Source organism: Acinonyx jubatus, chromosome B1 (genome assembly GCF_027475565.1).
Source record: "Acinonyx jubatus isolate Ajub_Pintada_27869175 chromosome B1, VMU_Ajub_asm_v1.0, whole genome shotgun sequence".
NCBI lineage: Eukaryota > Metazoa > Chordata > Mammalia > Carnivora > Felidae > Acinonyx > Acinonyx jubatus.
The window spans coordinates 170,628,616-170,656,509 of NC_069382.1; the positions used below are offsets into that span (position 1 = coordinate 170,628,616).

Here is a 27,894-nt window from a genome sequence, read left to right on the forward strand (position 1 = left end):
CTTACTGTGATGAAACGTTGCATTCCAGGCCCTTGCATTCCTTGCCCTTGACCTCCTTGTTTCCCTTGATGCAAAAAAATTTAGGTCTAAGGGAGCAGAAGATAAAAGGAGGAGACATAAAAATAGTTGACTCCCTATATTGTAGACAATGGCCTAGTTTGTAGTTTAGTTTTGAAATTTCGCTCCTACTTTTTACTGTTTTGTCTTTTAGGACCATTTTTCTATTTCTCCATCTTTGCCTTTTCTACCTTTTCCCTTGCTAACATCTTTCATATTCATCAACTCTCAAATGCAAGTATTCCCACGCTTGCCTTTGTTCAGTGCTACGGTACAGATCCATGGTTTGGCCGTGCTAGGCTATAGCTACGCAGGGCAGGGAATTCTTGTTTTCATGTATAATCAAAAACTCCAGAGGTGCCTGGGTGGCTCAGTCAGTTAAGCGTCTGCCTCTTGATTTTAGCTCAGGTCAGGATCTCATGGTTGGTTGTATGATTGAGTCCCACGTCCTGCTCTGCCCTGAGTGTGGAGCCTGCTTAAGATTCTCTCTCTCTCTCTCTCTCTCTCTCTCTCTCTGCCCCTCCCTCACTTCTCAAACAATAAATAAAATAAAACATAAGAAAAAAAGGCAGGGGCGCCTGGGTGGCTCGGTCAGTTGAGCGCCTGACTTCGTCTCAGGTCATCATCTCGCGGTCTGTGAGTTTGAGCCCCACATGGGCTCACTGCTGTCATGATCTCGCGGTCTGTGAGTTTGAGCCCCACATGGGCTCACTGCTGTCAGTGTGTAGCCTGCTTCAGATCCTCTGTCCCCTTCTCTCTCTGTCCTACCCCGCTCATGCTCTCTCTCTCAAAAATAAATAAAACACTAAAAAAAAAAAAAAAACAAACCCTCTAGGGGACAGTGTTTTACTTCCTTTTTAGCTAAGGAGAGAAGGATCCTTTACCCAAATCTTTTCATTTGGGCAATCTCTCTCTCTTTTTCTTTCTCTTCTTCTCTCTCTCTCTCTCTCATAATTATTATGAATACTGTAAATGACAGTATTACAGAAGAGGATAATATGGATACTGTTAGATCTTGAAGAAGGAGCTATAAGTACAAAGTAACATTTAAATTAAGATGCCTCTTGAGTTTTATTCTTCCTATTTCTGCAAGTTGGTTTCATCTGGGTGGTTTTTTGTTTGTTTGTTTTTTTGGTGTTTGCAGGCAGAAGGGAGAATGCTTCATTCCCTAACCTGGTATACGTTGGCCTATGTGATATGTGTGTTTCAACACACACAGGCAGAACTAGAATCTCAGTCATGTCCTAAGTTTGCCCAGCCTGCAAAACCGGAATGTACACGGGCACGTAACTGTCTGTCACTTGGAGATATTTGTAAAAACAACAACAGAAAACAGCCTTGAAAAATAGAAAACTGTTTTACAAGTTTATCAGGGGCTTCATCTGTAATATAAATGTAGACATTGACACAGACGGACCAGTTGTTAGAACTTAAAGACACAATGCAGCCCTCGAGTTACAATGAACACCTAGGATTGGGCCCTTTCATTGTGTTCTTATTTGCCCAGTGAAATCCCAGCCAAGATGCCTTGTGTGCCCAGTAGAGACCCAGAGTTAACTCTGTCTGGTGCCGCTTGGGAAAGACACCTTATCTGATACATAGAAGTTTCGTTGTGACTGAACACATTCGTCCTACTGCTCGTACTTGGCAGAATGTGGCCGAGGAGTTAAAGAGCACGGTCCTGAGAAGAAGTGATACACGACTTGGGGGAGAATGCCCGACCAGTCCTTCACTGTAGAAACTCCTGTTGAAACAGACTGGTACCCTTAGTCTACTGCGGTTCTCAAATTCTCTTCTTTCTTGCTTTATAAAACCTCGATAATGAGGTCCTTTTGAAATTGTGGTACTTACATTTCTTTAGACTGAATTCTAGAAGAAATGTAATAATGGTCCTGGGAAGGAACACAGTGGGGGGGGGGGGGTGGGATGGGGTCAGGATTGCTTACAATTCCTCTGTGTTTTTAAATATCCACACAGGTTAATATGTGATAGGATGTTTACCTTCCGGAAAGCCTTACCTTTTTGTTTTCTCTTGCAGGGGTGACTTCATTTGAAGAGTTTTAAGACACTGAGGACTTACAAGATAAGAAATTGCTTGGGGAGGTTTTTAAAATTTCTATAAAGTTTCTATTGTGGAGTCTGCAGGCACGTGGATAGAAGCTCCAAGGGAATACAGTTTGCTTTGAATCAAGTTTTGGGTTTAAAAGTCTGATGGAAAATGTATTGCGTTTCCAGTGAAGACAAGAGCTCATTCAAGAACTTTCCCAGCCACCATACCTCCCCATCTCCCATTACTGGCCTTGGTGTACATTTTGCAGTTTTTCCCGTATGATCACTGTGTGTAGGGGAACTATTCGTGTGCAATCGAGCCGATGCTTGGGGGTGTTTCCGTGTGTGTGCGTGTGTGCATGCACACATGCACATCTGTGCACACGCACACTCTTGTCGCCACCCGTGGATCTCATTTTGCAACTGGTTACAAGAAGATCCTCTGAGAGCTTCACTGTTACAAGAGATAAAGATGAGGCTTTGGTGTGAAAGGTCCTTGCAGATCATCTGGCCTCGTCCTGAGAAACTGGCCCCCCGACACATCATGGAGTCAGACGGCACCAGATGCCAGACTTTGGATTCCTGGACCAAGGACTCCGCATTGACTCCTGCCACCACTGTGCCACTCCCAGGTCACTTACAAAATATTGAGGGCGTTTTTGTTTTTTTTTTTAACTTGCACTAAGCAATTCTTATTTAGTCCGTCGAATAAAGGGGGGAAATAGCTTAAAGTGTCTAAAAACAAAACACAAAAATGCTTATTTTGACAACCTGGGGACAAAATAACACAAAAACACCCGACTTCTGAGGCAGGATGGGCCCGTACCTTCCTCTGGCATGTTTTCCTTGGGCTTTTCCTATTTTCCATCTTCTAACCAATGCGCGTTATTTAAAAGACCCTTAATGGTTGCATTTCCTCTGTAAGCCTGGAAAACCTCACTTTTATTTATTATTATTATTATTTTTAGCTTTGTAGTTTATGAAACACCTGAAAGAACCAGGGCGGAGTTAGTAGCACATTTATGATGGGGGGGGCCCGGGGCCAGGAGCCCAGAGACCTGTCCGTCAGTGTTGGTGTGATGGATGCCCCGGGGCACTTCTTTCATCTCAGCGAGAAAGAGCATCTTTCTCACTTCACTCCCAAGAGGAGGATTTCCATAAAAATGTAGTGTAAACTATTCCCCATAAATACACTCATTCCATTCTGTTTCTGGCATCGAAATGAAAAATTCCCAACCTTTGAAATGAATGGTAGGTTCGATTTCATGTGATTTTTTTTTTTTTTTTTTTTAACTGACAACTAATACGAGCTGTGTGTGCGTATGTAACACGCAGTGGACTAGAGGAGGTCAGTATGGAAAAAAGATTCCACTGAGGTCCGGCAAGGAGCGGTATAGGAATTCTGGGGGTGTGTATTAGTGTAAATACTCTAGGTGCGGTCTAGACCAATAGTTTTCGTTTTTAAAAATAAAGCACCGTTTTTGGCTTTAAAAATATCACGCCCTCAAGTGGTGAGGAATAAAATGTAAGATATTCTTCAGCTTTAATTATTTTTAAATTTTCAGGTCAGAGCACTTTTTTTATAGCAATACAACAGGCAAGAGAATACTCAAACGTATTTAAAATTGTGTTTATACCAAGAGTACGTTTTAAATATTTTCTAATACTTGAGCAGTTTTTGTCTGGCCGGCTTCCAAATATGCCAAAAGTTATGCATTCAATGTGTTAACACATAAGCTTTTTACTAATAATTCTTAAGTGTTCCCAACGCAACTGATGTTTACAGGGCTTGTGTTTTTCTTCCTTCTTTAGAAGGATCGGGGTCCACAACAAAGTTACTGTATAAAACACTAACGATGGGCTAACTTCTGGTGTAACGCGTGAGTTGGCTACGACCTTGATGTAAAAATTTGTAAAGGAAATTTTGCACCATTTTGAGTGTCAGATGTATTTTTAACTGTCTGGTTTGTACTTTTACGACTTTTGTACTACCAAAACAGAGTTAAAAATAAAAACGTTGAACACATTGTGTGGTGTTTGAACGATTGAGCTGTCGGTGCCCCGGGGGCCCTGAAAATGTGACAGGAGCGGTAAGGCTCGTGTGGCGCTTGGCTAGCGCCGTGCCCGATTTCTTGAGTCCGAATCGACCTGTGATGATTTGCCTGACTCTCCCCGCTGGATTTCAACCCCTGCTTCTCCCCAGCAACAGCCCTCCCCAACCCTTGATTATTTTTAAGATGTAGAGATCACTCTGAATATATACAAGAGTTGCAGTGTCGGTGCAAAGAGTTTCTGTGTGCTCTTCACCCCGTTTCCCTCTATGTCAGCATCTTACGTCACTGGAGACCAGTGATCCAGACTAAGACATTAACGCGGGTACAATGCTACTGGTGAAGCCACACCAGTCGTTCCAATAGTGTCCTGGGATCACTCACTGCCTTTGGTCGTCTGGTCTCCTCTGAGCTGTGATCGTCCCTCATCTCTTTTCTTGGGATTTATGATCTTGATGCTTTACTCTGTACCATTCTGTTATTTTGCAGGATGCCCTTCAGTGTAAGTTGGCCAGTTGTTTCTCCTGACTGGATGGAGGGTCCGTGTTCCGGGAAGGATCCGATGTGCCTTTCCCACTGCGTCACAGCAGGGGGGCGTGATGTCCGTACAGATTACTAGTGATGTTAACTTCCATCCTTTGGTCAAGGCAACGGCCATCAGCTTTCACTTTGGTAAAGTCACCATTTTTTCCCTGTCGTAATTAACATTTGAGAGGAGAGCCTTTGAGCTGAGGCAGGTGTCCTATTTCCACTTAAGGTTTCACCCATTAGTTCTACCAACTGTATTAGTTTCTTAGGGCTCGTGTAACAAATTGCCACAAACTGGGTGGCCTGAAACCACAGAAATTTATTCTTTCCCCGTTTAGAAGTCCAGAAGGCTGAGACTGTGGGGTCTGCAGCGCTCCTTCTTTCCGAAGCCCCTGAGAGAGAGTGCGTTCCATGCCTCGCTCCTAGCTGCTGCTGGTTGCCAGCAATCCTCAGTGTCCCTTGCTCTGTGGCTGCTCCCCTCCAAGCTCTGCCTCTGTCTTTCCATGGCCGTCTTTCCTGTGTGTGTGCCTCTGTCCGCTCTTCTCATGAGGATGCCAGTCATTGGATTTAGGACCCACCATAGTCCCGTGTGTTTCATTTTAACTTGATTACATTTGCAAAGGCCCTAATTTCAAATAAGATCACATTCGCAGGCATCAGGTGTCAGGACTTCAACACGTTTTTTAGGAAACACAATTCAAGCCACTACACCATCCAGTGGTGGATCTTGCCTGCGACAGTTATTACTGTGATCGGGGGCTCTTTCAGGTTGGTGCCCGTGTCCTTTTGATAGGGTTCCATGCTCTTTATTTCTCCCTCCTTCCCTCCTTTCCTTCTACCCTTCCTCCCTCCCTCCTTCCTTCCTCCCTGCATCTCTCCCTCTTTCTCTCCCTTCCTTCCTTCCTCCTTCCCTCTTTTCCTCTTTTCCTTCCTTCCTTCTTCCCTTCCTTCCTTTCTTCCTTCCTTCCTTCCTTCCTCCCTTCCTACCCCCCCCCCCCTTCTGCCTCCCTCCCTCTCTAGATCCCTTCCTTTTTCTTTTACCCTTTGGCCCATTCTCACTGGTGGAACCACAAGAGGGTCCAGACTCATCTTGTCACCTTGTATTTCCCTTGTCTCAGCCCCAGAATTGGCCAGCAATCAAGGAGCCCTGGTTCCTCTTACTGTACAATTGGGTGTAGAAATAAAGCTCAGGACAGTGGGTGTGCTCACTGAAGCAGAGGCATCCCTGCTTCTAGGCTTCTATGTGTATAACACACCCACACCCACACTCACACCCACACCCACTTCTGTTCCTTTCTGTATATATCTTCAGAACAAGCATAAGCTGGGACCGGCATTCTGACTGCAGCCTAGCTCTAAAAGCTCATTCCAAACATCCTGCTCTCCTCCTCCAGGGAGGAAACCTGGCTCTTACTGTCTGAAATATTTGTACCCAGGGGGTGCCTGGGTGGCTCAGTCGGTTAAGCATCTGATTCTTGATTTTGGCTTAGGTAGTGATCTCACGGTTCATGAGTTCGAGCCCGCGCTGGGCTCTGTGCTGACAGCATGGGGTCTGCTTGGGATTCTCTCTCTCCCTGTCCCCCGCTCAAAAATAAATAAACTATAAAATGTTTATAGTTGTTCAATCCTAGCATACATATAAGGTAGTCTGAATATATAGCCCTGGGAGGAACAAATTGTCATCTAGAGCACAGTGTGTGTGGACAGCTCACTTAGTGTTTAGCCTTACAGCCTCCAGCCCTGTGCACAGGTGCTTAGGTTGGCTGCTTTGTCCCCCTCAGTGTGGTCACGTGATTCAGTTTTAGCACAGAGTCACTTGTCATCGTCTGTGTTCCGTCTTTCCTTTACGTCCTGGTTAGAATTTTTAAAATTAATGTGGCAGAGTTCCCTGTGGTGCCTCATTGGATTTGGATTTTGAATTTTCATGGGATTTTGTTGTTGCCTTGAAAACAAGATGACCAATAGTGGCTTAGGTTAAGAAAGTGGAAAAGCTGGTTTCATCGTTTTCACTTCCCCCAAACCAAGAATTCCAGAATGTATGCACTAGGGAGAATGTGAGAAATTTCCTCCAAATTCTTTCTTTTTTTTTTAAGTGTATTTTTATTTATTTTGTGGGTGAGAGAGAGAACAGGCATGAATTGGGGAGGGGGAGGAGAGAGAGAGAGAGAGAGAGAGAGAGAATCCCAAGCTGACCCCATACTGTCAGTGCAGAGCCCAACGCGGGGCTCGATGTCACAAACCGTGCGACCGCGATGGAAGCCCAAACCGAGAGATGCTTAACCGACTGAGCACCCCCCCCCCACCCCAGTTGGCGCCTCCAAATTCCTCATCTTATAGTCGAAAGGGGTCACTGGGGATGATGGTTTTTGTTCTTGGCTGGTCAGCCTTTGATTCTCCAGCACAGTGCAGCGCAGAATGGCCCGGCCGAGTCACCGGCTTTCGTGTCTTTCTCCGCGTCAGGGGAGTGACGAGCATGCGGACATGCGGCCCCTGTGGCCCGTCTGTGGGACGTGGAGACAGAGCACCAAGCTGGCAGTTCCACCTTGAACGGTTCGTTCAGCTCGGTCCCAGTCCCGGGTCCTGGGTGGATTTGCCAACTGTCCGCGGCCTTGTTCGCTCCTGCGAATCTATCCGGAAGTCTCAGGCGCCTTCCTCCCTAGTCTGGTGTAAGAGAATGGTTAGGGACCTTCCTTCTTTCCACTGAGGACAGCACGATGTTGAAGGCTTGGAGGTGGGGTCCCACGATTCAGTCCTGGTCACTGGGGGGGCTCGGCTGTGGTCAGAGGGGGGCTGTTTTGCACCTGAGGTCCTGCCGCTTCCCGGATCCTCTGACCCCTGGAAAGTTTATGGAACAGGTTGTTTCTACCTAGGGCTTCCCTTGCTCATTCCTCACCTTCCCAGAACCGTTCTTTAGGACTGCTCTTAGGTCTTCCAGGGGCACCCCCATTGTAGCTCCAAAGACCTGAAAAGACAGCCGGGACTTCCCTGTCTCTGGCATTCTGTGGCAGCCCAGCTGACGTCCCCCTGCCTACTCCAATCGACAGGAAGTCCAGACCTGCCTGCTTTCTGCCTGGCGCAGAGCTGGCGCCCGCCCCCCCTGCTGGCCACATGGGAGAACTGCAGGGAGCCTGGTTCCTAAGGCCTTGTGTTGGTCTGTCCTTCCAGGGCCTGGTGCAGAGAAGGCGTTCATGATCATTTGCTTACCGAATAAACAAAAATCCACCTTTAAAAATGCAAGAAGGCCATTAGCTATTTTATGGGAATAAAAATTCAAGTTTGGGTTTGGCCTAACCCATTTTCTGACTCTGCCAACTTGTCCTTATTTTCTTTCTCATCAGAAACCCGGGATGTCACGTCCCTGCGTGTGTGAGCTCGAGTGCTGCCAGGAATAACTGAGTTCCAATTTGGAAGAAACCCCATGCCCTGAGTCCCGTCGGGGAAATGGTGTGACTTGAAGCAGTGTGGTCGGGGAGCCCAGGCTTTGCTGTTGAGTTTCTTTTTTTTTTTTTTTTTTTAATTTTTTTTTTAACGTTTATTTATTTTTTTGAGACAGAGAGAGACAGAGCATGAACGGGGGAGGGGCAGAGAGAGAGGGAGACACAGAATCCGAAGCAGGCTCCAGGCTCTGAGCCATCAGCCCAGGGCCCGACGCGGGGCTCGAACTCAGGGACCGCGAGATCATGACCTGAGTTGAAGTCGGACGCTTAACCGACTGAGCCACCCAGGCGCCCCTGCTGTTGAGTTTCAAGGCTGGCTCTGCTACTCACTGCTGTGTGACATTGGGAAAAATGCCTTACCTTTCTGAGCCGCAAGTTCCTCATCTGGTAAATGACCTATCTCGCAGGTCACTTATTAAAGAGGTAGATGAAGTATACAAAGCGCCTGCCACGGCCTCGTGTCCACCCTGACTGCGGGCGCTGCCGTTGTGAGCCACCACACGCGGTCACTGGGTAAAGCGTCTGGGTGCCTCTGTCCCACCACAGCTGATTAACGTGGCCTAGGAAGTGGCCCAGCACACAGCTTTGTCCAAGAGTGGAGCCGGAGCAGGAAGTGTCTTGCTCGGAAGCTGAACCACGGTGAGAGTTCAAAGCCTCACAGAAGAGCCACGGAATAGAGAAGGGTCCAGGTTCTGAGGAGGCAGGGGTACAGGGGGAGGAAAAGGATCTGAGGATGACGAGGCAGCGTGTGCGGGGACAGCTGAGACTCTGTCAGCCCAGCACCGCTCCTCTCTGGGAATGATGCCTCCCCCTTTGCAGAACCCTTCGTCTCCCTGTTAGAAGCTAGCCACGTGCCTGACGCCTCTGACCACAGCCGGACGCGGCTGAGGTGGGCACAGGACCCTCATCGGTGACCTGGACAAATGCAGGTCCTCTGGGATGTTTGCCAAAGGGAGCTGGAGAAGGTGGCATATTTTTCTGGGGGCTGAAGCTGTGGGCTCAGGGGCTGGTGGAGGCCATGTGTCCTGCCATGTGGACACAGGTCTGGGGAAAGGAAGAGACATTCCAGTTGTGCCACATTCACACATGCAGAGGGAAGAGAGGCCGTCCTGTTTGCTCTCAAGCCTGGGGCTCCGTTGTCCCTGAAGATCAGCTGCCCTTCTGGGTTTTATGGACATTCCAAGGACATTCCTCTTTTGTCTTACCTCGTTTGGGTTGAGTTTCTATAGCAACAACAACAAAGCCCCATGACTAATGCACTTATTCACAGAAAAATAGATACAGGAGGAGTTATAGAGCCACATGGCTAGTGAGGCCCTGGCATAAAACTGAGATTTCCCAGAGCTGCCTTGGATCTGTGGTCAGGTGGCCTGGCCGTCGTGTGGGGGTTTCTGTTCCGAAATGCCCTTGCAAACCCTCTGCCCTTGATTGCTTTAGGATAACCTCCCTTAGTAGCACAGGTTTGGCCTTCGGATCCCTCTGGCCATCTGTGACCTTAAATTCTTTGGACCTCAATCTTCTCACTGTAGAGTGAAGATAACATGTGCCTTTTAGGGTGGTTGCAAGGATTCTGTGAACGCGGGGGTGTGATGCACTTAGCCCAGGGCCAGGTACAGCCAGTGCTGACTCAGTGAGCTGCCTCAGAATTGCCAAGTTCAGATTCTCTTCAGTGAAGTAAGTGACGGAATGATGAAGAGTTAGGCCATTTGAGAGTCGGTTCTTGACGTTTCTTCTGTATTCACTTTGCTCAACATTTTAAGATGAACTTGGGGTGGGGGTTGGGTTAGGGGGGTAGGAGGGCCCCGGTCGAAGAGGGAGCCATGATATCTCTTGGTCCTGACATTCTCTTGACACCAGGTTAAATACCTTGAGTTAAATACCAATCTCTTTGCCCTGATATTGAATGGCCGCAGATACACAAGGGTTTGTTCTTTCTGTGTTTATTCAGGCTGTCATTTAATCTTATCGCTCTTCCGATAAGACCTGAATGTACCATGGTCATCCCGGCGAGTTTAAAAAGAACGTGATTTCTTCTTATTTGCAAGTGGATCTAGCTGAGAAATGATAAGTTAACATGTGTTTGGGATCCATAACATTACACCCAAATCACAAAACTTATGGGTTTGCTGACTATGAATGAATATCTTAATGTTGATGAAATCCAACAAAAAACAAACCAAACAAATCCTCTGAAATAACAAACCGACCCTTACCAAGCCTCCCCAGGTTTCTGTCTTGCATTAAGTCCATTTTATTTTATAAAAACTTAGGGGAAGGAAAGATAAAAGAAATAGGTCAGTTTTAATGTCATAAATATTCACTTCAAACACAATATGACTTAAATTCATTAACCCAGCATAAATTACTGTGTCCTACAATAGTTAAATGATGAAAATAAAGAATAATCATGAGAATAAAAAATACACTAAATGTGAAGTGCCCTCAGGTGCATTTTTGCCTTGAGATGATCGTTCATGATGTAGGCAGAAAAGGATTTACTCAGTTTAGAAAGTGTCTAAAATTATTAGAAGTGGCTGGAGCATCTGGCTGGCTCAGGCGGTAGAGCATACAAATCTTGATCTCGGGGGTTGTAAGTTTGAGCCCCCACATTGCGCGTAGAGATTACTCACAAAAATAAAAGAAAATCTTAAAAAAATAAAAAAAGCAAAAACAAGTGGTTCACAGCAATCAAAGTGCTGGGTGTTACAAAGAAAGGGTGGTCGGTGTGAGATGACATGCACTGGGTAATAAAATCACATCTAACATTTATTACTTACTTCATGCTGATAAAGTGGAAGCACTTTATCTCAACGTAAGTCTCATTAGGGCCCAGAGGGAGACAAACTGAGGACAGGAATCTCAACACACATTGTACTGGCCGTTCATGAGGCAGACATGCAGGGCCATGGGTCCACCTCATACTTTGTAGGATAAGAAGCTTGTGGTCCTATGATCATTTAAAAACAAGTATCATTGACAGTAGACAGTCTTAGAGACTGTAATTTATTAAGGCCTTGGCTAATTTTTCAATTCTTTATTAAAATCTTCCTCAGAACCAGAAAATAACCTTTCTTGAGCAACCGGCAATCCATATAATTTTACTTTTTCGAAATGGCATTGTCTTTCTCTCCACCATTTTGTTTGAGAGTTCCCTCACTTTTCAGATCTCAGATTCATTTCATTGCTGTGATTGTTGTGTTCCTTGAGATCATGGAGACCAAAGGCTTTGTTTTCCTAGAAATTTCATATTTTGATTTAGTCTTTTGTTTGTTCGTTTGACGGCAACATGGCTGTCTCCACAAGGAGGCTGTACTTTGTATTCCTTAAAAGGACCAGCTTGTTCAATCTGGATTCAGTTGAGATTCTGTGTGACCATGGATGAATTATACAGCTTTTTGAGCCTCCATTTCCTCATCTGTGAAATGGGGGATAATCATACCTCCAACTTATGAGGTCACGGTGGACCTAAACACGATGATGCATACGCAGATCTTAGATTGGACTGAATGCTTAATAAATGGTCATTTTGAAAAAAAGTTAAGCCATATTTGCACCTATAAAAAACCAATACCGGTAACTTGATGGCTCCCATAAATCAGCACTGAATAGGATTTCTGTATCAATAATTGTATGATTTGGCAAATTATTTTGAAATGGTGTCTTTGCTGATAAACTTTCCTTGATATGAATTTTTTTCTCTATAACATTTTAAATACTGTAACACTCCTTGGTTTGTCTCCTGGCTAATGGCTGAGGTCAGGAAGATCTGAGAGCCTATGATCGTGTGGCTTTGTAAATGAATATTTTAAAACTTTGGATTCCTTTCTAAGCATTGAAATTTAAGACAGGGAGAGCACGTTCATTAATGGGAAGAGACCAACAACCCTCTTTGGCCTGTGAGATTGTCCTTTTTTATGTAAGTGCCAAGGTTTACATGTGCCATTATCCACAGCTTTAGGACTATTTTGGGGGAATGGGAAAGGGTGAGTAGGAGCTGAAAATGAAATTATTTTTGTGATGTTTCTTAAAGTTGGTAACTGATGTCAAGAGAAAATGTTATGGTTCTGCTTTCCAAATAGTGAGATCCTGACAAAACAAATACTCTAATTGGCCTGTCCCCCAGCTGGCTTGCTCATATTGGTTGGGAGCGTATAGTTTTGATAAGGTAGATGAGTAAAATACTTTGTCCGCTTTCTGGCCTCTAGGTCATATTTTACCCTCGTTTTATATTAACTACTCCAAAATGCTTAAAAGCGGAAAATACAGAATTTCCTCAAAATCAGGCTCAAAAGGTGAGGACGAATGGTAGCAGATGAGTGGTAATGATGGTGTATGTTTTCACATCTGCTTCGTATGGCTGAGTGTGCATTCTAGGTGTGTGATCATATGCATGTGTATGCTGTATATATTGTCAAAAATCTTACTCCAATTTTGTCTATTTACAAAGTGTTTTTACAGATAGTTCATTTGGGCTTCTAAATCAGTGGTTTTCAAAGTGGATTTTACATAACCCAGGGGTATGGGAAGAAAATATTAAAACTTGGATAGTTAGGGCACCTGGGGGACTCAGACGGTTGAGTGTCTGACTCTTGATTTCGGCTCAGGTCATGATCCCAGGGTCGTGGGATCATGGTCATGACCCTAGGGTTGAGCCCCGTGTTGGGTTCCATGCTGAGTGTGGAACCTGCTTGGGATTCTCTCTCTCTCTCTCTCTCTCTCTCTCTGCCCTTCTCCTCTGTTTGCACACACACTCTCTCTAAAAAAACAAAAAACAAAAAACAAAAAACAAAAAACCAACCCAAACCCAAACCAAAAAAAAACTTTTATATTTAATTGTTATCCCATCTTAATATTGCTTTGTCCTGACCGTAGATTTAATTGTAAATGTGCTCCTATTAGGGGTATGAGCGCAAACTTTTTTTACTGGCAACTGCTGCAAGATCAAGAAGATGTGGCAGTTCCTAGTATATAGTCTTAGTGCTTCTCCATGTGTGGCTGGAAAGTCACCTGCATCAACCTATACATACGCCAGGTCCCCACCCAAGACCTACTGAGTTCAAATCTCTGGGAGGTAAGACTCAGAAATCGGCTGTTTGGAAACAAGCACCCTGAAAATTGGAGAGTGTCTGCTTTCAACTTGGGAGGTAGGAGTCACTCCCATTTTACAGATGGGGAAACTGAGGCTCCGGAAAGTCAAGAAATTTAAACCCAACGTCATACTGCGAGCAAGAGGCGTGGGCTGATTCCACCCCCATTTTTTTAGGATTACAGGGGTGCATGAGTGCTTGGTACATGCCACATGATCATAACCTCTGAGACCTGGAGGTCATGATGCATGGCTGCAGGTGGTTAACTGAAGAGCCGACCCCCATGGGCTTTCTCCATCGCTAGAAGCCAAGAGAAAAGTGACATCTGAGTCTTGTTATACAAATACACATCCTTTCTTTCTCCCTCAGGATTTTAAAGATTAGGTTCAAAATGAGTGAAAAATGTGGTCAGCCAAGTTTCCCATTGCTTCGTCCCAAACATTGGTTTTCTTGAGGCTTTGTTCTCAATTTGGAATTAAGGTCCTCAGAGTAACACGGCCTCACTCGAGAGACCGAACCTTCTCTGGCTGTTCAAATTCTACTCTCTGCCTGCCTTTCCCGAGACCACTGTAAAGGCCCGTTGTTCAAACAGAGCAGGACAGTCTGAGAATGAAAAGCATGAATAAATGCCAGTTCTCTTCTCTCAAACTGATATGGACTTGTTCTTTCACGGCCCTGCATTTATACCTTTATGACACCTGTCACCATCTCCTAACTAGCATCCAGAGTCTCAGCTGTGTGAGGTCTCCTCAACTATAGTGTGAGGAGTTTTCATGGGTTCACCCCCCCACCAATAATGTGTTGAGTCCTCACCTTACGCCACAGGCTATCCTAGATCGAGGCAAAAGGCACTTGTTCGTGGGGCACCCGGGCAGCTCAATCAGTTAAGCATCCAACTTCAGCTCAGGTCATGATCTCGCGGTTTGTTGAGTCTGAGCCCTACGTTGGGCTGTGTGCTGACAGCTCAGAGCCTGGGGTCCGCTTCAGATTCTCTGTCTCCCCCTCTCTCTGCCCCTCCCATGCTCGTGCTCTGTCTCTGTCTCTCAATAATGAATAAACATGAAAAAAAAAATTTTTTAAAGGCACTTGTTATAGTTGCTTTAGTTGAAAAAAAATTGCTAGCAGTCGACTCCAGGCAACTGATTTAATGTGGCAGGTGAGAATCATCTGGAATCAGCATATGTAATCGGTGCGCCTCAAGTGTTGTTTCTTCAAGTGGCCAAGAGTGCTTGGAAGGTCAGACTGTTTACAGATGTCTACTATAATCTCATGTGTTGGAGAAACTGACAAATTTAGTATACAAATGTGCGACATATTTTTCCCACATATTCACAGGAAAAGCATTTACCATGAAAAACAAATGTCAGCTTGTCTCTGTTTAATTATCACTAGTTCCCAAATAGAGGATTTGAAAATAACTGAGGTTTACTCTGGAGTTAAAAATAAACAAACAGAAAGCAAGAATTTCCACATTTTCATCTGAAAGTCTAAGTAAGTCCAAGACTGGAGGCTTGGTTCCCGTGACCACACAGGCAAAACTAAGGGAGTCAGATCTTTGCTCACATACTGGGATTTTGTGCCTCCTTTATTCTTCCGAGGGCCTCCTGCTTGCAGATGCCGATGGAAAACTTAGGAAGAGTGAGTCTTATCCTTTGGGTCAGAGGCAGAGTGAAGCAGAAAGGGAGAAATGGCGTCTGGCCAGCAGTTGCTGAGCGTGGACAAATGGGCGTGTGTTAAGCAACCTCAAATTCTCTTTGTTCCTTTGAAGGTCGGGTTTGACAGTTATAACAACTTGCTACTGATGGCCTTGGAAACCAGAGGAAAAATATCTACTTTCATATTTATATGACAGTTCAACTTCTGCCAGTAAAGAACGTGTATGTGCGTATACACATATATACACATACATGTAATATAGTAATAATCTTATATCACAATCACAGTCGAGGTTTAACGTGGTGAATACCTACAGGACGCAGTTTGCTAAGTTCACGGAAGACCAGGATATCCACTCCTGACCACAGCCAGTGCCTCACGTTCAGGGCGCATTGGCGCTTTGGGGGCGTTCAGAATATTTGAAAAGCTCACTATTGGCAAGCATCACGTTTCTGATGGGGGGTGCACCCGACTGCAGAAAGAAGACACGCTACGCGGGGTGGGACGGTTAGTCAGTTGCTAGACAACCCGGTGGATGAAGCTACAGTCTGGAATTTCTTTTCATTTTTTAGATTCTGACTTCTTCTGACATCCTTTGGTAGAGGCTGGATGTGGGGTTAGACAAAAGGAGCCATGATGGCTTTAAAAACAAACAAACGTAAAAACAAAAAACAAAACAAAACAAAAAAACCTTGAAAATCTTGGCCATCTGCTAACCTTTTTGAAGCAGTTATTCGCACAAAAAAAGAATCTTTAAAACTTAGGAAAACTGCTGATCATGGTGAATATGCAGCCGTCTCAGGATGTAAAATCGTGCACACGTTCCAAGTGCAGGAGTGGGTTTCTGTGCAAGGCACAGAGACCTGTCTGCACTAACTCCTCACCTTACCCTCTTTCTGTCTGAATTTCCTTCTTTCCTTCTTCTGTTTTAGAGACAGCAGGGGAAGTCGAGATGCCCGTAGCTGTCCAGTCCTCCTTCCACCGGACCAAAGGTTGAATCCCCTTTGTGGTTATACTAAATGTAAAATGTGGCCTTTCGACCTTTAGCAAACTGGCCCTATTCTGAGCTCTATTCTGAGGCTGTAAGCTGACCACCTCAACACTCAATGTCTCAGCGTGGAGCCCAACGCGGGGCTTGAACTCACGACCCTGAGACCAAGACCTGAGCTGAGATCAAGAGACGGACACTTAACTGAGCCACCGCAGCGCCCCTTCCTTTATTCTTTTTTCTGCGTGGAAAGCAAATGTAATGATTGGACTACACAGTGATCTTGAGAAGGAAGCCAAGATGATAGGAGCACTGGTTGCTGACAGAATGGGACACTCTAGCACCCTGGATGGCTACTTCCGGCCTCCTTTTACACAAGAGGTAAATACATCTCTATTGTATAAGCCATTTATCACATGCAGCCGAATCTAATCCCAATAGACACACTTGGGGAACTGAAGGACTCATTCTCAAATATGAAGCATTGGGTGTACGAAGTACAATAACAAACACACATACAACGCATGTAACAAGGACAACAGTTTCTATTTTAGGGGCTCTGTGTGACCTTGTAGGTAGAGATGGTATGTCCCCAAACAAACCCAGGGTAATGTATGCCTGTTAAACATTTGTCAGGGTGCCGTCCTTAAAGATGCTGGGAAATCATGTTTTCTATTAAATAGTTACCAATACGCGGTGATGACATTACAGACATTTCAGTTGTGAGGACATAAAGCCATTTTTAAAGGATTTGTTTTTAGCTAAAAAGACTTATCATTTTATTGAGTGCGTCTTCTGTGCCAGGCACTGTGATAAACACCTGCATCATCTCGTTTAATCTCTACAAACATACACCATTATTACTCTGACTTAACAGATGGGAAAGAAGAAGGGATCAATTACTTGTCTAAGGTCGCATGGCAAAGCTGGAAACCAGACCAAGGTCAGTCGGATTTCAGAGCCTGTGTTATGAAATGCCATCCTAAAGCTCTTCTGGGTTCCCGTTTCTCTAGATGGATTTGACCGTGCTTTAAATTCTCCACTGGGCCATGTCAGAACGGCAGTTCTCGTTCCTATAAATTACAAGGCGGAAATGCAGAGGGGGCTGTTGTTCGTCCTTAAGGGGAGATCGGCACGTGCGGTCACGCTGTCACGCGTTTCCACGGCAGGGACAGCCAGCCAAAGCCGTTCTCAGCAAACTGACTTGCTCTCCTCCTCACCTGTTAACTTAGTAGTGCAGCTCTTTACATGGAAGCAAACGTCAAGGCTTACTGACACTCAAGGCTGGCACATTAGAACCGCCTTTGAGTTACGACAGACACACTCACATGTTGTTATGTTTTAATCAGAATCAGACATTAAAGTGGCATAGAACACTCCATCTGATCTCTTCACTGTTCCCAATCTCATGAATTTACAAGTCAAATGGTCACAAGCAGGTTTAAGAATTATTTTGACCGGCTTCCCCAATCCCAAAGGAGAATAAAAAGTAATAATGTAAAAAAAGTTAAGGTCAAGGTGTCTTCATATCACAGCTAACAACTAACCATTTGTTCACTAGTGGCTTCTGCCCCATCCCAAATGCTGCTGAGCTTAACTGGATATCAAACAAGTGGTTAGTTATTAGTTCCCTGGGAGGCCGTCCCTGAAGGTAAGCCACGCTCTGGGGACACACGAGGCACTTTCAGTGGGGGTAGTTACCTTTTCCGGGTTGGGTACAACGTCTGGCTCTCAGAAGCGAGACAGTGAATTTACCAACAGAACATTCTGTGATTATGCACTCTTGGGATTCAGCACTGGGATTTCCGAGCGTTCTCGGAGGGGGGTTTGTGGGTTGATGAGCAGGCTGTTTAATTTCTGCCTGTGCTGTGGGCACCGGCGCATCGTCCCCTCTGATTTTTATTCCGGCCTCCTGAGTGACACCCCGTCTACACAGCGGGGCTTCCGATACTTCGCAACAAGCGGCCTGGCCGCAGGCACTGCCAATCGCCAGAACGGACGCTGTTGCAAACAGTCGGCGAGGCTGCCCGTTAAGGCTGCACGACGTCAGCTGCGAGCAAGGAGCACGCGCACCGCGCATGCGCGGCGCGACGCCAGCTCGGGGGGGCCCTAATCTGCCTCATCCGCGTCTTCTCCTGCAGTAGCCGCTTCCAAAGCCGCAAGGGCTTCGGCCACCGCCGCGTCCTCGTCCACCGCATCCCCACTCCCGTCTGCGGTGGAGCCGGGCGCACCCTCCCACCCAGTTCTCGAATCGACCCCGGGCACGGCCTGAGCAGCGTCCTCTTCTTTGAAGCCGACACTTAGGGCTTCTGTTGCCACGGCCTCATTTAAGGAACCCCAGCTTATCTTCAAGGGGAAGGGCATATTCAAGCCGTGTCCCCCCGCCCTGGGGTGAAGGCCCGCCGGGGGTCCCTCCTCAGGGTGGCTCTCGGGAAGACCGTCCTTTTCTTCCCAGTCAACTGTGTCTCCAGCCGAGCCCCGAAGGGGAGGGTAATCTGGGGCTGGCATCTGGAAGTCGTGGTCTTGTACTTCCAAGGCAGGACCTTCTGCCCTGAGAGCAGCTCTGGGGTCCCCACTTTGGACGACGTGGGTCTCTCGGAGGGCCGGCAGCAGCACACTGTCCCGTCTGCCGGGGCCCCAGCCTTCCCGGAAGGGTGCAGTCGGGGGGGCGCTGTTGGCGGTACTGACGCAGGAGCCCCTCTCGCCCTGGTGGGGCCCACGGTCCCCAGTGGGCTGCGGGGGGGCGGCGGGGCCGATGCCGTTGACGGCACTGCCAGCCTTGTCCGCGCAGGGTCCCCCCACCGTGTCCCCCAGAGGGGGCGATCCCGGGGGAGGCCAGCGGGGCTCCTGCCCGCTGCCAGCTCTGCCCCCGCTGGCCGTCCTCTTCAGGCCCTCGCTCTGCAGCTCGTTTTGATGCCCCGGGACTTGGCTGCCCTGTTTGCCTTTCCATTTACCAGCGCCCCCTTCATCCACCTTGCAGCTGTTCACCTCGTTGACGTAGCCAGAGGAGGGCACTTGAACTGGATCGAAGAGATAGCTGGCGGCGACAAGAATGAAGATCAGCCAGTTAGACATTAACTACGGTTATTCACGAATCCCTCTATGAATAGCTTCCATTATCAACACTCTATGCTTCTACTTTCTGCTTCCTTCTACCATTCCTGTTAATTTCTGCGATTATTCCGTGAAGCCTCTGTGTATGTCTAAACCAAATAGATCTAGTTGGTATAAACCTGTTTTACCACTGGAAATAGGTCTCAGGAAGAGATCTAAGAGTCCACAGATCAGGGTGCAAAGTGGTTGATGGAATTAAAAACAACCAAAAAGTAAATAAATGTCCAATAACAGGGGAATAGGTGGTTAAACACTGATGGCACATCCCCTCCACAGAATAGTATGCAGTCATTAACACGATAAATAAACATGAAGTCTGGACTAGCACGGAAGACACAACAAATATTTATGATAATAAATGGTTTTTGAATCACGCCCTACCATCACACTGTGAGTACAATGGAATAAAACTTATACACACACGTATGAATAAATGGATGTAGCTGTATAGCTGTGGATGGAGAACTAGAATAATCAAAAAAGTGCTATTTGTTAAGGGAGCAAATTAGTTGACTTCTTCCCCTTTATTTCGTGTGGAGTTCTAGTCAGGTTATCCAAATTTTTCTGAAATAGAATCTGGACAGAATTAAAACCCTGTACGTGACTGGGGTGATTTATTTTCAGTGATGCCAGGTCAGGCATCATCTCTGCAACCCCAGCTTGCCTTTGCACCGAAGGTCTCTGGAGAAATGCAAGGTCCACCTAAACCAAATTCCGTCTCAGAGCACGACGGCATTCCCAATGTGCTCGGAGCAGTGAGCAACAACAACAAAACAGTTTAAATCTGGGCCACATGTCCTCTGAAATGATATACGAGCAGTTCCAAATGCATAATTTCTTGGCAATGCTGGTCATGCTTGAGGTCGGATAAATGCAGCGACCCCAGGCGGGGTCTTTAGGGGGGCCTCCACAGTAGTCCCAAAGTCCTCCACTCAGGGTACTTTTCCAACTTTACCTTTGTATCATTTTACAGCACTTGCACCCCATCTGGATGAGTTTTTGTTACCATCTGGAAAGGAGAGAAAGGACAGAACATAGTGAATGACATCTGAACAGGAACTAAGTTTGCTCCTTCCTTCCCAGATTCTCCAAGTTGGGAGGGTCACAATTTTTGGCAAAAGCAGAACACGTGAGGCAGGGAGACCATGGTTACCGGGAACACCTTCACGTTTCTAAAATCACCAATTCAGAGTTCTCAAACATTTACCGACGCTCGTCTCTGTGCCAGGCCCTTTCCCCATCCTGGGGCGATAGGTAGGTTGTCTCCATTTGGTGAAGGAGGAAACACAGGCTGAAGAATGCTAGGGAGAGACCTTCGGGATTGAAAAGGATCCTTGCCATTTCCACATCGATCAATGGCCTTATGCTGGGGACTCTGGAGCCTAACCAGGGCGCAGCCATTGTGCTGCTCCAGGGGGCGGGGGTGTAAGAGAGGACTCCTTACCAGGGGATTAGCTACTCAAGTATGAAAGGACATCTGGGTTGGGGCGCCTGGGTGGCTCAGTGGGTTAAATGTCTGACTTCTGCTCAGGTCATGATCTTGCAGTTTGTGAGTTCAAGCCCCGTGTGGGGCTCTGTGCTGACAACTCAGAGCCTGGAGCCTGCTCCCGATTCTGGGTCTCCCTCTCTCTCTGCCCCTCCCCCCCACATGCTTGCTCTCTCTCAAAAATAAATAAACATTAAAACATTTTTTTCAATCATTAAAAAGAAAGGGGCATCTGGGTAAGGTGGCCGACCTGCATGCTCCACAACACAGACCCAAGAAGGTGACGGCTGTGGTCATCATTCCAAGCTTTACGGGACTAATCGGCATCTGTTGCGCCCCTCCCGTGACTGGCCAACCCTGGCAATGGCCCAGGGGCTCCACTCTTGCAGCTCAAGGACATGGCCCTTGGGGCGTCCTGGCAGCAGATGGGTTCAGCTGCTTCTTTTCTCCTACCTGCCCCTTCCCAAGTTTCGTGTTTCCTGATGCGTGCTCTCCCACTGAAATCTTCCCTTCACGTGAAACTCACCGGGTTGTTCTGATCTCTCTTCTGAAGATCCTAAAAACTCGTGTGGAAGAATCTCTAAATCATTTCCCTTTTCTAGGAACAACCTTTAAAGTGACAAACCAGTAAGAGAATCTACAGCCCCAGTCCCTCCGTCTCCGTAAGACGTGCACACGAAGAAGAGGGAGAGATCATTCACTGTTGGTGGTGTCGCTGCCTCCCTGGCTTGTCTTCTGTCTTCCTTCAATTGTAATTGAACTCCCAGGATGCCACCACAGAAACCTTTACCCACACGGAAAATGACCGGTGCTCTTTAAGAGGTTATGGACTGGCAGGTTATGGGTTTATACCGATAAATAAAGTCTACAAACAACCTCCTATGGGAAGGCTGAAAAATGGTCTCCAAAAGATATCCCCAACCTAATCTCTGGAATTTGCATGTAACAAAGAAACAAAAAAGGTCTTTGCAGATGTGATTACAGATTCGAGATGGGGAGATTTACTTGGATTATATGGTTCAGAGCCCAGCTCTGCTTCTTACTTGGCAGTATGACTTTGGGCCTCGGCTATTTCATCTGTAAATGGGGATAATGGTATGTCTACCATATGGTGTCGTTGGGGATTATATAAGTCAATATTCACAATAAGCATATACTTATTACTCAGACCTGTTTGGACATAGCACGTTAAAAAAAAATTTCTCTTTCCTTTCCTTCCTTTCTTCCCTTCCCCTTCTTCCTCCCTCCCTCCCTCTCTCTCTCTCCTTTCTTCTTTCCTTCCTTCTTTTCTTTCTTTTCCTTCCTTCCTTCCTTCCTTCCTTCCTTCCTTCCTTCCTTCCTTCCTTCTTTCTTTCACATATGAGCAGGGAAGAGACAGAGAGAGAAGGAGAGAGAGAATCCCAAGCAGGCTCCACAGTCAGCTCAAACCCATGAACCATGAGATCATGACCTGAGCCAAAATCAAGAGTTGGACACTTAACCAACTGAAGCACCCAGGAGCCCCGACATGTTAAAAAAAAAAAAGTATGGAGGCCTTGCACCTAAGAAAGATGTAATGTAGTTGCCACAACATACACACAGGAACAAAAGCATTGTGAACACCAAGTAATACTTGTTTTCTGGGTTAAGGGCCAAATGGTATATTTCTATTAACTGTGGCACCAACTGAAAGTCAAGTGCCACAAAACCCGAGTGCCACAAAGGTTCCTCAGAGGGAGAAATCATTGGGAGCTTGGCCAGCGGTCAGTGTGCACAACCACTTACTGTTTCAAAGCACTCTCCGTTAAATGATCCCATGTCCAGAACCCAGAATTTTGTTCCCAGCCTCTGCTCCCACTTACGCCTATTTTCTGCTAGCAATTCATAAATCAGCTGGAAAAACAGGACCAAGAAACAAGGACGATGTGCACCTCCCCTCCCCCCATCCTGCTCTAAAACTCTGCCCCTCTACATGCTTGCAGTACCTTTATTTATCTTGGACTCTGTTTAAAAACACAGTCAGGAGGATAGGAGGAAAAAAGAAGTCAAAGGAAAGAAAAACCTGGCTTTGAGGTTTTTGAGAGGGCAGACTGTGGGTCATCATAATGTAATTGAAGCCATGGTGATCACTGTAAAATATCTGGTCGGTCAACTTTAGGATGGCAAGTTAAGAGGCATAGCAGGGGAAGGTTTCAGGAAGGAAGGAAGGAAGGGAAGAATGAAGGAGGGAGGGAGGGAAGGAAGGTAGGAAGGAAGGAAGGAAGGAAGGAAGGAAGGAAGGAAGGGAGGGAGGAATAAAAAGGGAAGGAAGGGAAGAAGGAAGGAAGGAAGGAAGGAAGGAAGGAAGGAAGGAAGGGAAGAAAGGAGGAAGGAAGGAAGGAAGGAAGGAAGGAAGGAAGGAAGGAAGGAGGAAGGAAAGAAGGGAGGAAGAAGGGAAGAAGGAAGGAAGGAAGGAAGGAAGGAAGGAAGGAAGGAAGGAAGGAAGGAAGTGAGGGGAGGGAGGGAGGAAGCTAGGAAGCGTCAGCCTTGAGCCACACCTTGTGTTCCCAGCGTCTCAGAGGCTGAGTCTCAGAGGCTGACGGGACCCTGGGGAACCCTGGCCCAGCCACAGTCCCCACCCTGTGCCGCTGTGGCCAGGGCCACGTGAGCAACACGTTCTGCACTGAAATGACTGTGGAGCTTTAACAGGCCAACTGAAGAGCCACCACTTCCCTGTTTCTTATAGAATTTATAAGTCATCTGTGGCTTTAGGCTCCCCTCCTCCTCCCCCAGAAAAACCACAGGATCTATATTTTCCTTCAGAGCTATGTAATAGAAAGGATGTTGTAAAGGTTTTCCCCTTTCAGGATCAAGTTTCTGGTTTGGCTTCTCAGCCCAGCCCCCACTGGCCTTTGGGGCACAGCACCCGGGTTTCTGCCTGGCCTGGTCCCTCACCTGAGGGCCCTGCTCCGGGCCTCTCCCGCCTCTCTCTGCCAGTGGAGACGGCCTCTTCCTGGCCACAGGCTCTGCCTTCTCCCACCTGCCCGGAGTTTTCCCTCCCCAGGGACATTCCTTCTCTGAGGTGGCTCCAGTGTCCACCGCTGTGTGACTGTGTGACTGCTGGCAGAAAGGGTGGGGACTAATGTATTCACATCCAACCTCTGCCTGCCCATATCCATGACTTCCTTCCTTCTATGAGGATTCCTAATGTCAAATTCAATTTATTCCTCTTTTCATATGTCACTTTAGTGTCCACATCTTGCTTTTGGCAAGGAGCTCTCCCATTTCCAAGAGCGAAAAGGAAATACTCCTTGTCCATTGTGACACCTGGACACGGGACAGGGGAGGGTGGGGTACACGCTCTTAATTAACACCTTCATGAGGGGCAGTCTACCTGCCTTCTCCCTGCTCCCCCGCCCCACTTGGACAACGGCTAGCTTGGAGGTTAGAACTCGGCTGTCAGGTGCCTCGTATTACTTAGTAGAATCAAAATTTGCTTTCTCTTTGGAGTATAAAAAATCAGTCGAGAGGCAAAGGGCAAATCCTTTGCAACCATCGGCTGGTTTATACAGGGGGAAAAGCAAATACCATTAGGAGGGTACGTCCACCCAGCGTGGGCACCTGCCTGCTTCTGGAGTCCTGTGTTGGGGGTTGACTCTGCCCTGTGTTTTATGTTGAAGTTAAAGAGTCCTGTGTTTGAAGATGGACATGCGAATGCTCTGTCAGTTACTAATCAAGTCTCATTGCTGGAAAATCCTGTTCCACAGGGGGGATTGTGGTGGAGGCGGGGTGGGGGAGGGGCATGGAACAGGAAGACCACAGAGTCAGGCGTTTTCTAACCAGTCAGAGAAATGGAGTATTCATCAGGAAGACAAGACATACAGAAAAAGGCTCAAGCCGGCTGCCAAGGGCTGCCTTTGAACAGTGATCGTCCCGAAAAGTGACGGAGGCAGGTCAAAGGGCACAGGAACCAGCTTGTAAAGGTTCTACTGGTCAGATCTGGAACTATTGGAGCATCAAAATAAATACTACAGATACAAAGGTTAGAGCCCCCTGAATAAAACGAGGATCTGTGCGTCCACGTGGATATAAATTCAGGGAAAGCTTTGCCTTATAAGTAGAAAGCCAGCTAACCTGCACACAAGGAATCATGGGACTAGAAAAATCTCCATCACAACAGTAACTGATTCAAGCAAGGGTCAGCAGTGGATGCTGACATTAGCGGGCAAGGGTTCAGGGAGAACAGAACGGTTCATCTCTAAGCACGCCACCTGCTTAAGGGTACAACAGTATCGGTACGGTGGAGGAACGATGCACGCAGCACCTGCACCCGATACCCAAAGGTGACATTGCCCTCAATGAGACTGACCAGCTCCAGGGGCCCCTGATGGGAGGCACTAAGAACTCAGCATCACTTCTCTGGTTTTCCTGTCACGAGAATGTAACCTGGGTGGAAGCCTGAAGCCACATCAGTCAAACCCAAATGGGGGGTTATTCTGCAAAACAATCTGGCCTGTACTCTTAACGAAATGCACGACTGTTGTGAAAACCAAAGACTGCGGAGCTAGTCCAGACTAAAGAAGACTAAGGGGATAGGACAGCCGAATGAAATGTATAAGCTTTTGGCTAAAAGGCCCTTACTGACAAAATTGTTGAAATCTGAATAAGGCCTGTCGATTAGGTAACAGTATTAAATCAATGTTAATTTCCTGATTTTGATCAGTGCACTGGGGTATATAGGAGGAATGCCCTTGTCCTTAGGAAATACACGGGGAAGTATTAAGGAGGAAGAGTATGATATCTGTAATTTACTAAAATGATTCAGCAAAAACACGCGCGCATGCGCGTGTGTGTGTGTGTAGGGAAAGGGAAGAATAAAGCAAATCTGGTAAATGTTAACTTTTGGGCATAGTGAGAGGAGGGTATTTGAAAATTCTTTGCACATTTCTTACGACTTCTCAGTAAGCCTGATGTAATGTCAAAATAAAAAAAGAGAAAAAAAGTGGGAAATTAAAAAAAAAAAGTACCAATCTACTGTTAATTGTTGTTCTGTCTGTCCCTGGGTTAGGCCCTAGCAGGTGTGGGAAATCACTGATAATGATATTCCCTACAAAGCAGCACAGGGGGAAAGGTTGTAGAAAGGAGCTCACCAAAAGCCCCCCGATTTCTCTGGACGTAGCTGTGATCCTGAGTGCATCCTGAAGACCTTTACTCAATAGCCAGTCCCAGCCTCTGAAGGCAAAGAAGGTCTGGTTCCTGTCCTCAGCTGCCCTGCCTTCGAGAGGGACTTACAGCCTGGTGCTTGGGGGTCCATCAGCTGTCTGCCTCCCCTTCTAATCCCAGGCGCCTCTCAGGCAACACCTAACTCAGGGCGGCGTCCAGCTCACACGGAGCTCTACACACTTGACATTCAAACAAAGGGATGACTGGTGAGTGACAGCTGTGAGTGAATAAGAGGGGACTATGGGATTTTACCAGTCATTCCATTCGGGGGCCTGCCTCTTCCCGTGATCGCACTACCCAATGGTCCAGAACAAAAAGCCAAGCGCAGGAGCTGAGAGATGGGAAGGACTGCGTTCCTCCCTCCGGGCTCGGGAAACAGCACCCACCCCCACCCTTTGTGCACTTCCCAGGGTCAAGGGCGTTCTGCTGCAAGGGTTCTAGTCAAGGAGCTTTAAAGGCAGCTGGGAAGTGGTCTGAGTTTACAGAAGTTGGAATACTTGGAAGACAGACACCATAAAATCAAACACTCGAATTTCAGCTCCGTTTTGGAAAACCAGCTGCGTGTTCAGAGAAGAGCTGCGATTTCATGTCGTGTGGTCAGCAGGTGAAGCTGACAGACATTTAGTGAGTCGTTTCTGGTACCGAGGAATGAGTGAAAATAGTTGCCAGGTGCTGAAGAAAATTACCAGGTGCTTTATACAATAAATAAGAGATGGTCTGCCCAGCTTTCAGCACCGGCGCTGGATTCGTAACTGGAAAGGGACAAGAAGAGACATTCTTAGACTGCTCAATCCACTTCCTCAGCAGAACCACTGCCTCCTTCCTGGACAGCCTTTGAAAACTCTCTGTGAGTTTCCTTTTCTCCTAAAGAGGCTGAGCTTCAGTGATGGTGGAGAGCCTGAAAGCCTATATGAGGACCTTTATTATCACCGTCAATCACCTATTTTAGGCTACGATACGTGTTAGCATCACCTAGAGCTGGGCTTGATAGGATATTTATGTGCAGAGATGTGTTTTGTAGGTTTCCCCCCTGAAACGGGTCCCTGGTCAGACAGGTTTGGGAACAGCAGAGATTAAAGATGAACATGTTCATGGTTATGAAAAAGAGCCACTTCACCTTGTTTAGCTCTGCAGTTACCCAATTATGTGAACACAGAATTTTTTTTTCCCCATAAAACTTCCTAACCATGAAACTTCAGTTTTGTGAAATGTTTTGGGAAAAACCACAGTTGAAATGACAGTCCTAATCATCTGGGGGGAGTGTTGTGCCTCAAGCGTCAAGTGTAGTATGCTGTTTGGGCAACCCCAGCTAGGCAAAGTGTGCGCCAGGAGTCACGTGTTGGCAGTGGCTCCATCCCCAACTGCTCACGCGTGGGAGGGTCGTGTGATGGCTTGAGTCCGCAAGGTCAAAGGTCTCTTCCAAATCTGACAACCTGAAAGGGGAATCAGTGAAGAACAGGAATGTCCCCCATCGACCCTCTATTCATCTTGGTTGACACACTGATAGTCGGTGAGTACCGAGGCAAGGCAGGCACCGACAGGACCCTCGTGCGGGTGAGGTTTCTCTCCAGGGTTTGTCAACCACCCCATGGTCATTCCGCTGACGTGTGTCTGGGTCCCGGGGCCACATTCACCCAGCACATGATCCTGACTTATGTAAAAAAGCTTCTCCTCCGTGTCCCCTGGCTCATTTCAGGTCTGCAGCTCTGCGGTAGGGGTCTCCTCAGCCTCTTTCCAGGGAGTACCGCGGGAGACAGCGTAACAGCAAAGCCCCTGGGAGGGCCAAGGCCACAGATCACGGGGACCCTGTGAGGCTGCAGGAGGTGCACTGTCGGACCCCCTTTTCCACTGGAGTGGGCTGGGGTGACGCAGGCTACCGGTCTGGAGATTAGGGTCTCGGGAGCCAAAGGAACAAATTGGTCTCTGCGGGTGAAATGTCAGGGTTGAAATTGGTATTTCTTTTTTTTGAATATATTTTTTTAATGTTTGTTTATTTTTCAGAGAGAGAAAGAGACAGAGTGCCAGCAGGGGAGGGGCAGAGAGAGAGGGAGACACAGAATCCGAAACAGGCTCCAGGCTCCGAGCTGTCAGCACAGAGCCCGACATGGGGGTCAAACTCACGGCCCGAGATCATGACCTGAGCTGAAGTCAGAGGCCCAACTGACTGAGCCACCCAGATGCCATGAAATTGGTATTTCTTGATGAAAGACTGCCCTGGGCCCACTCAAATCGTGCTATTGAAAGCACTGCCTGCCTGGCC

The 27,894-nt window shown here is 47.0% G+C and overlaps 2 protein-coding genes across 5 annotated transcripts in view; one reads left to right on the top strand and one right to left on the bottom strand.

Moving 5' to 3' along the window:
• Window positions 1-4,133, top strand: part of RELL1 (RELT like 1) — a 68,215-nt gene extending 64,082 nt beyond the window's left edge. Inside the window, exon 7 of the mRNA XM_027053825.2 lies at window positions 2,096-4,133. The gene's annotated coding sequence lies outside the window, so the exon portion shown is untranslated. The remainder of the gene's footprint in view (window positions 1-2,095) is intronic.
• A 13,047-nt stretch (window positions 4,134-17,180) lies between these two features.
• The window catches only part of CB1H4orf19 (chromosome B1 C4orf19 homolog), an 85,647-nt gene continuing 74,933 nt past the window's right edge, over window positions 17,181-27,894 (bottom strand). For 3 of the 4 annotated variants that reach the window (XM_027053677.2, XM_027053569.2, XM_027053626.2), the window contains 2 exons: window positions 19,923-19,976; window positions 17,181-18,890 (listed from right to left, as the gene is read on the bottom strand). In XM_027053677.2, the coding sequence (XP_026909478.1) occupies window positions 17,963-18,890; window positions 19,923-19,954 (960 nt within the window). In that variant the 5' untranslated portion in view covers window positions 19,955-19,976 and the 3' untranslated portion in view covers window positions 17,181-17,962. Of the gene's footprint in view, window positions 18,891-19,922; window positions 19,977-26,320; window positions 26,340-27,894 lie in introns of those variants that run through there. The other variant, XM_053217467.1, reaches the window with a different exon arrangement.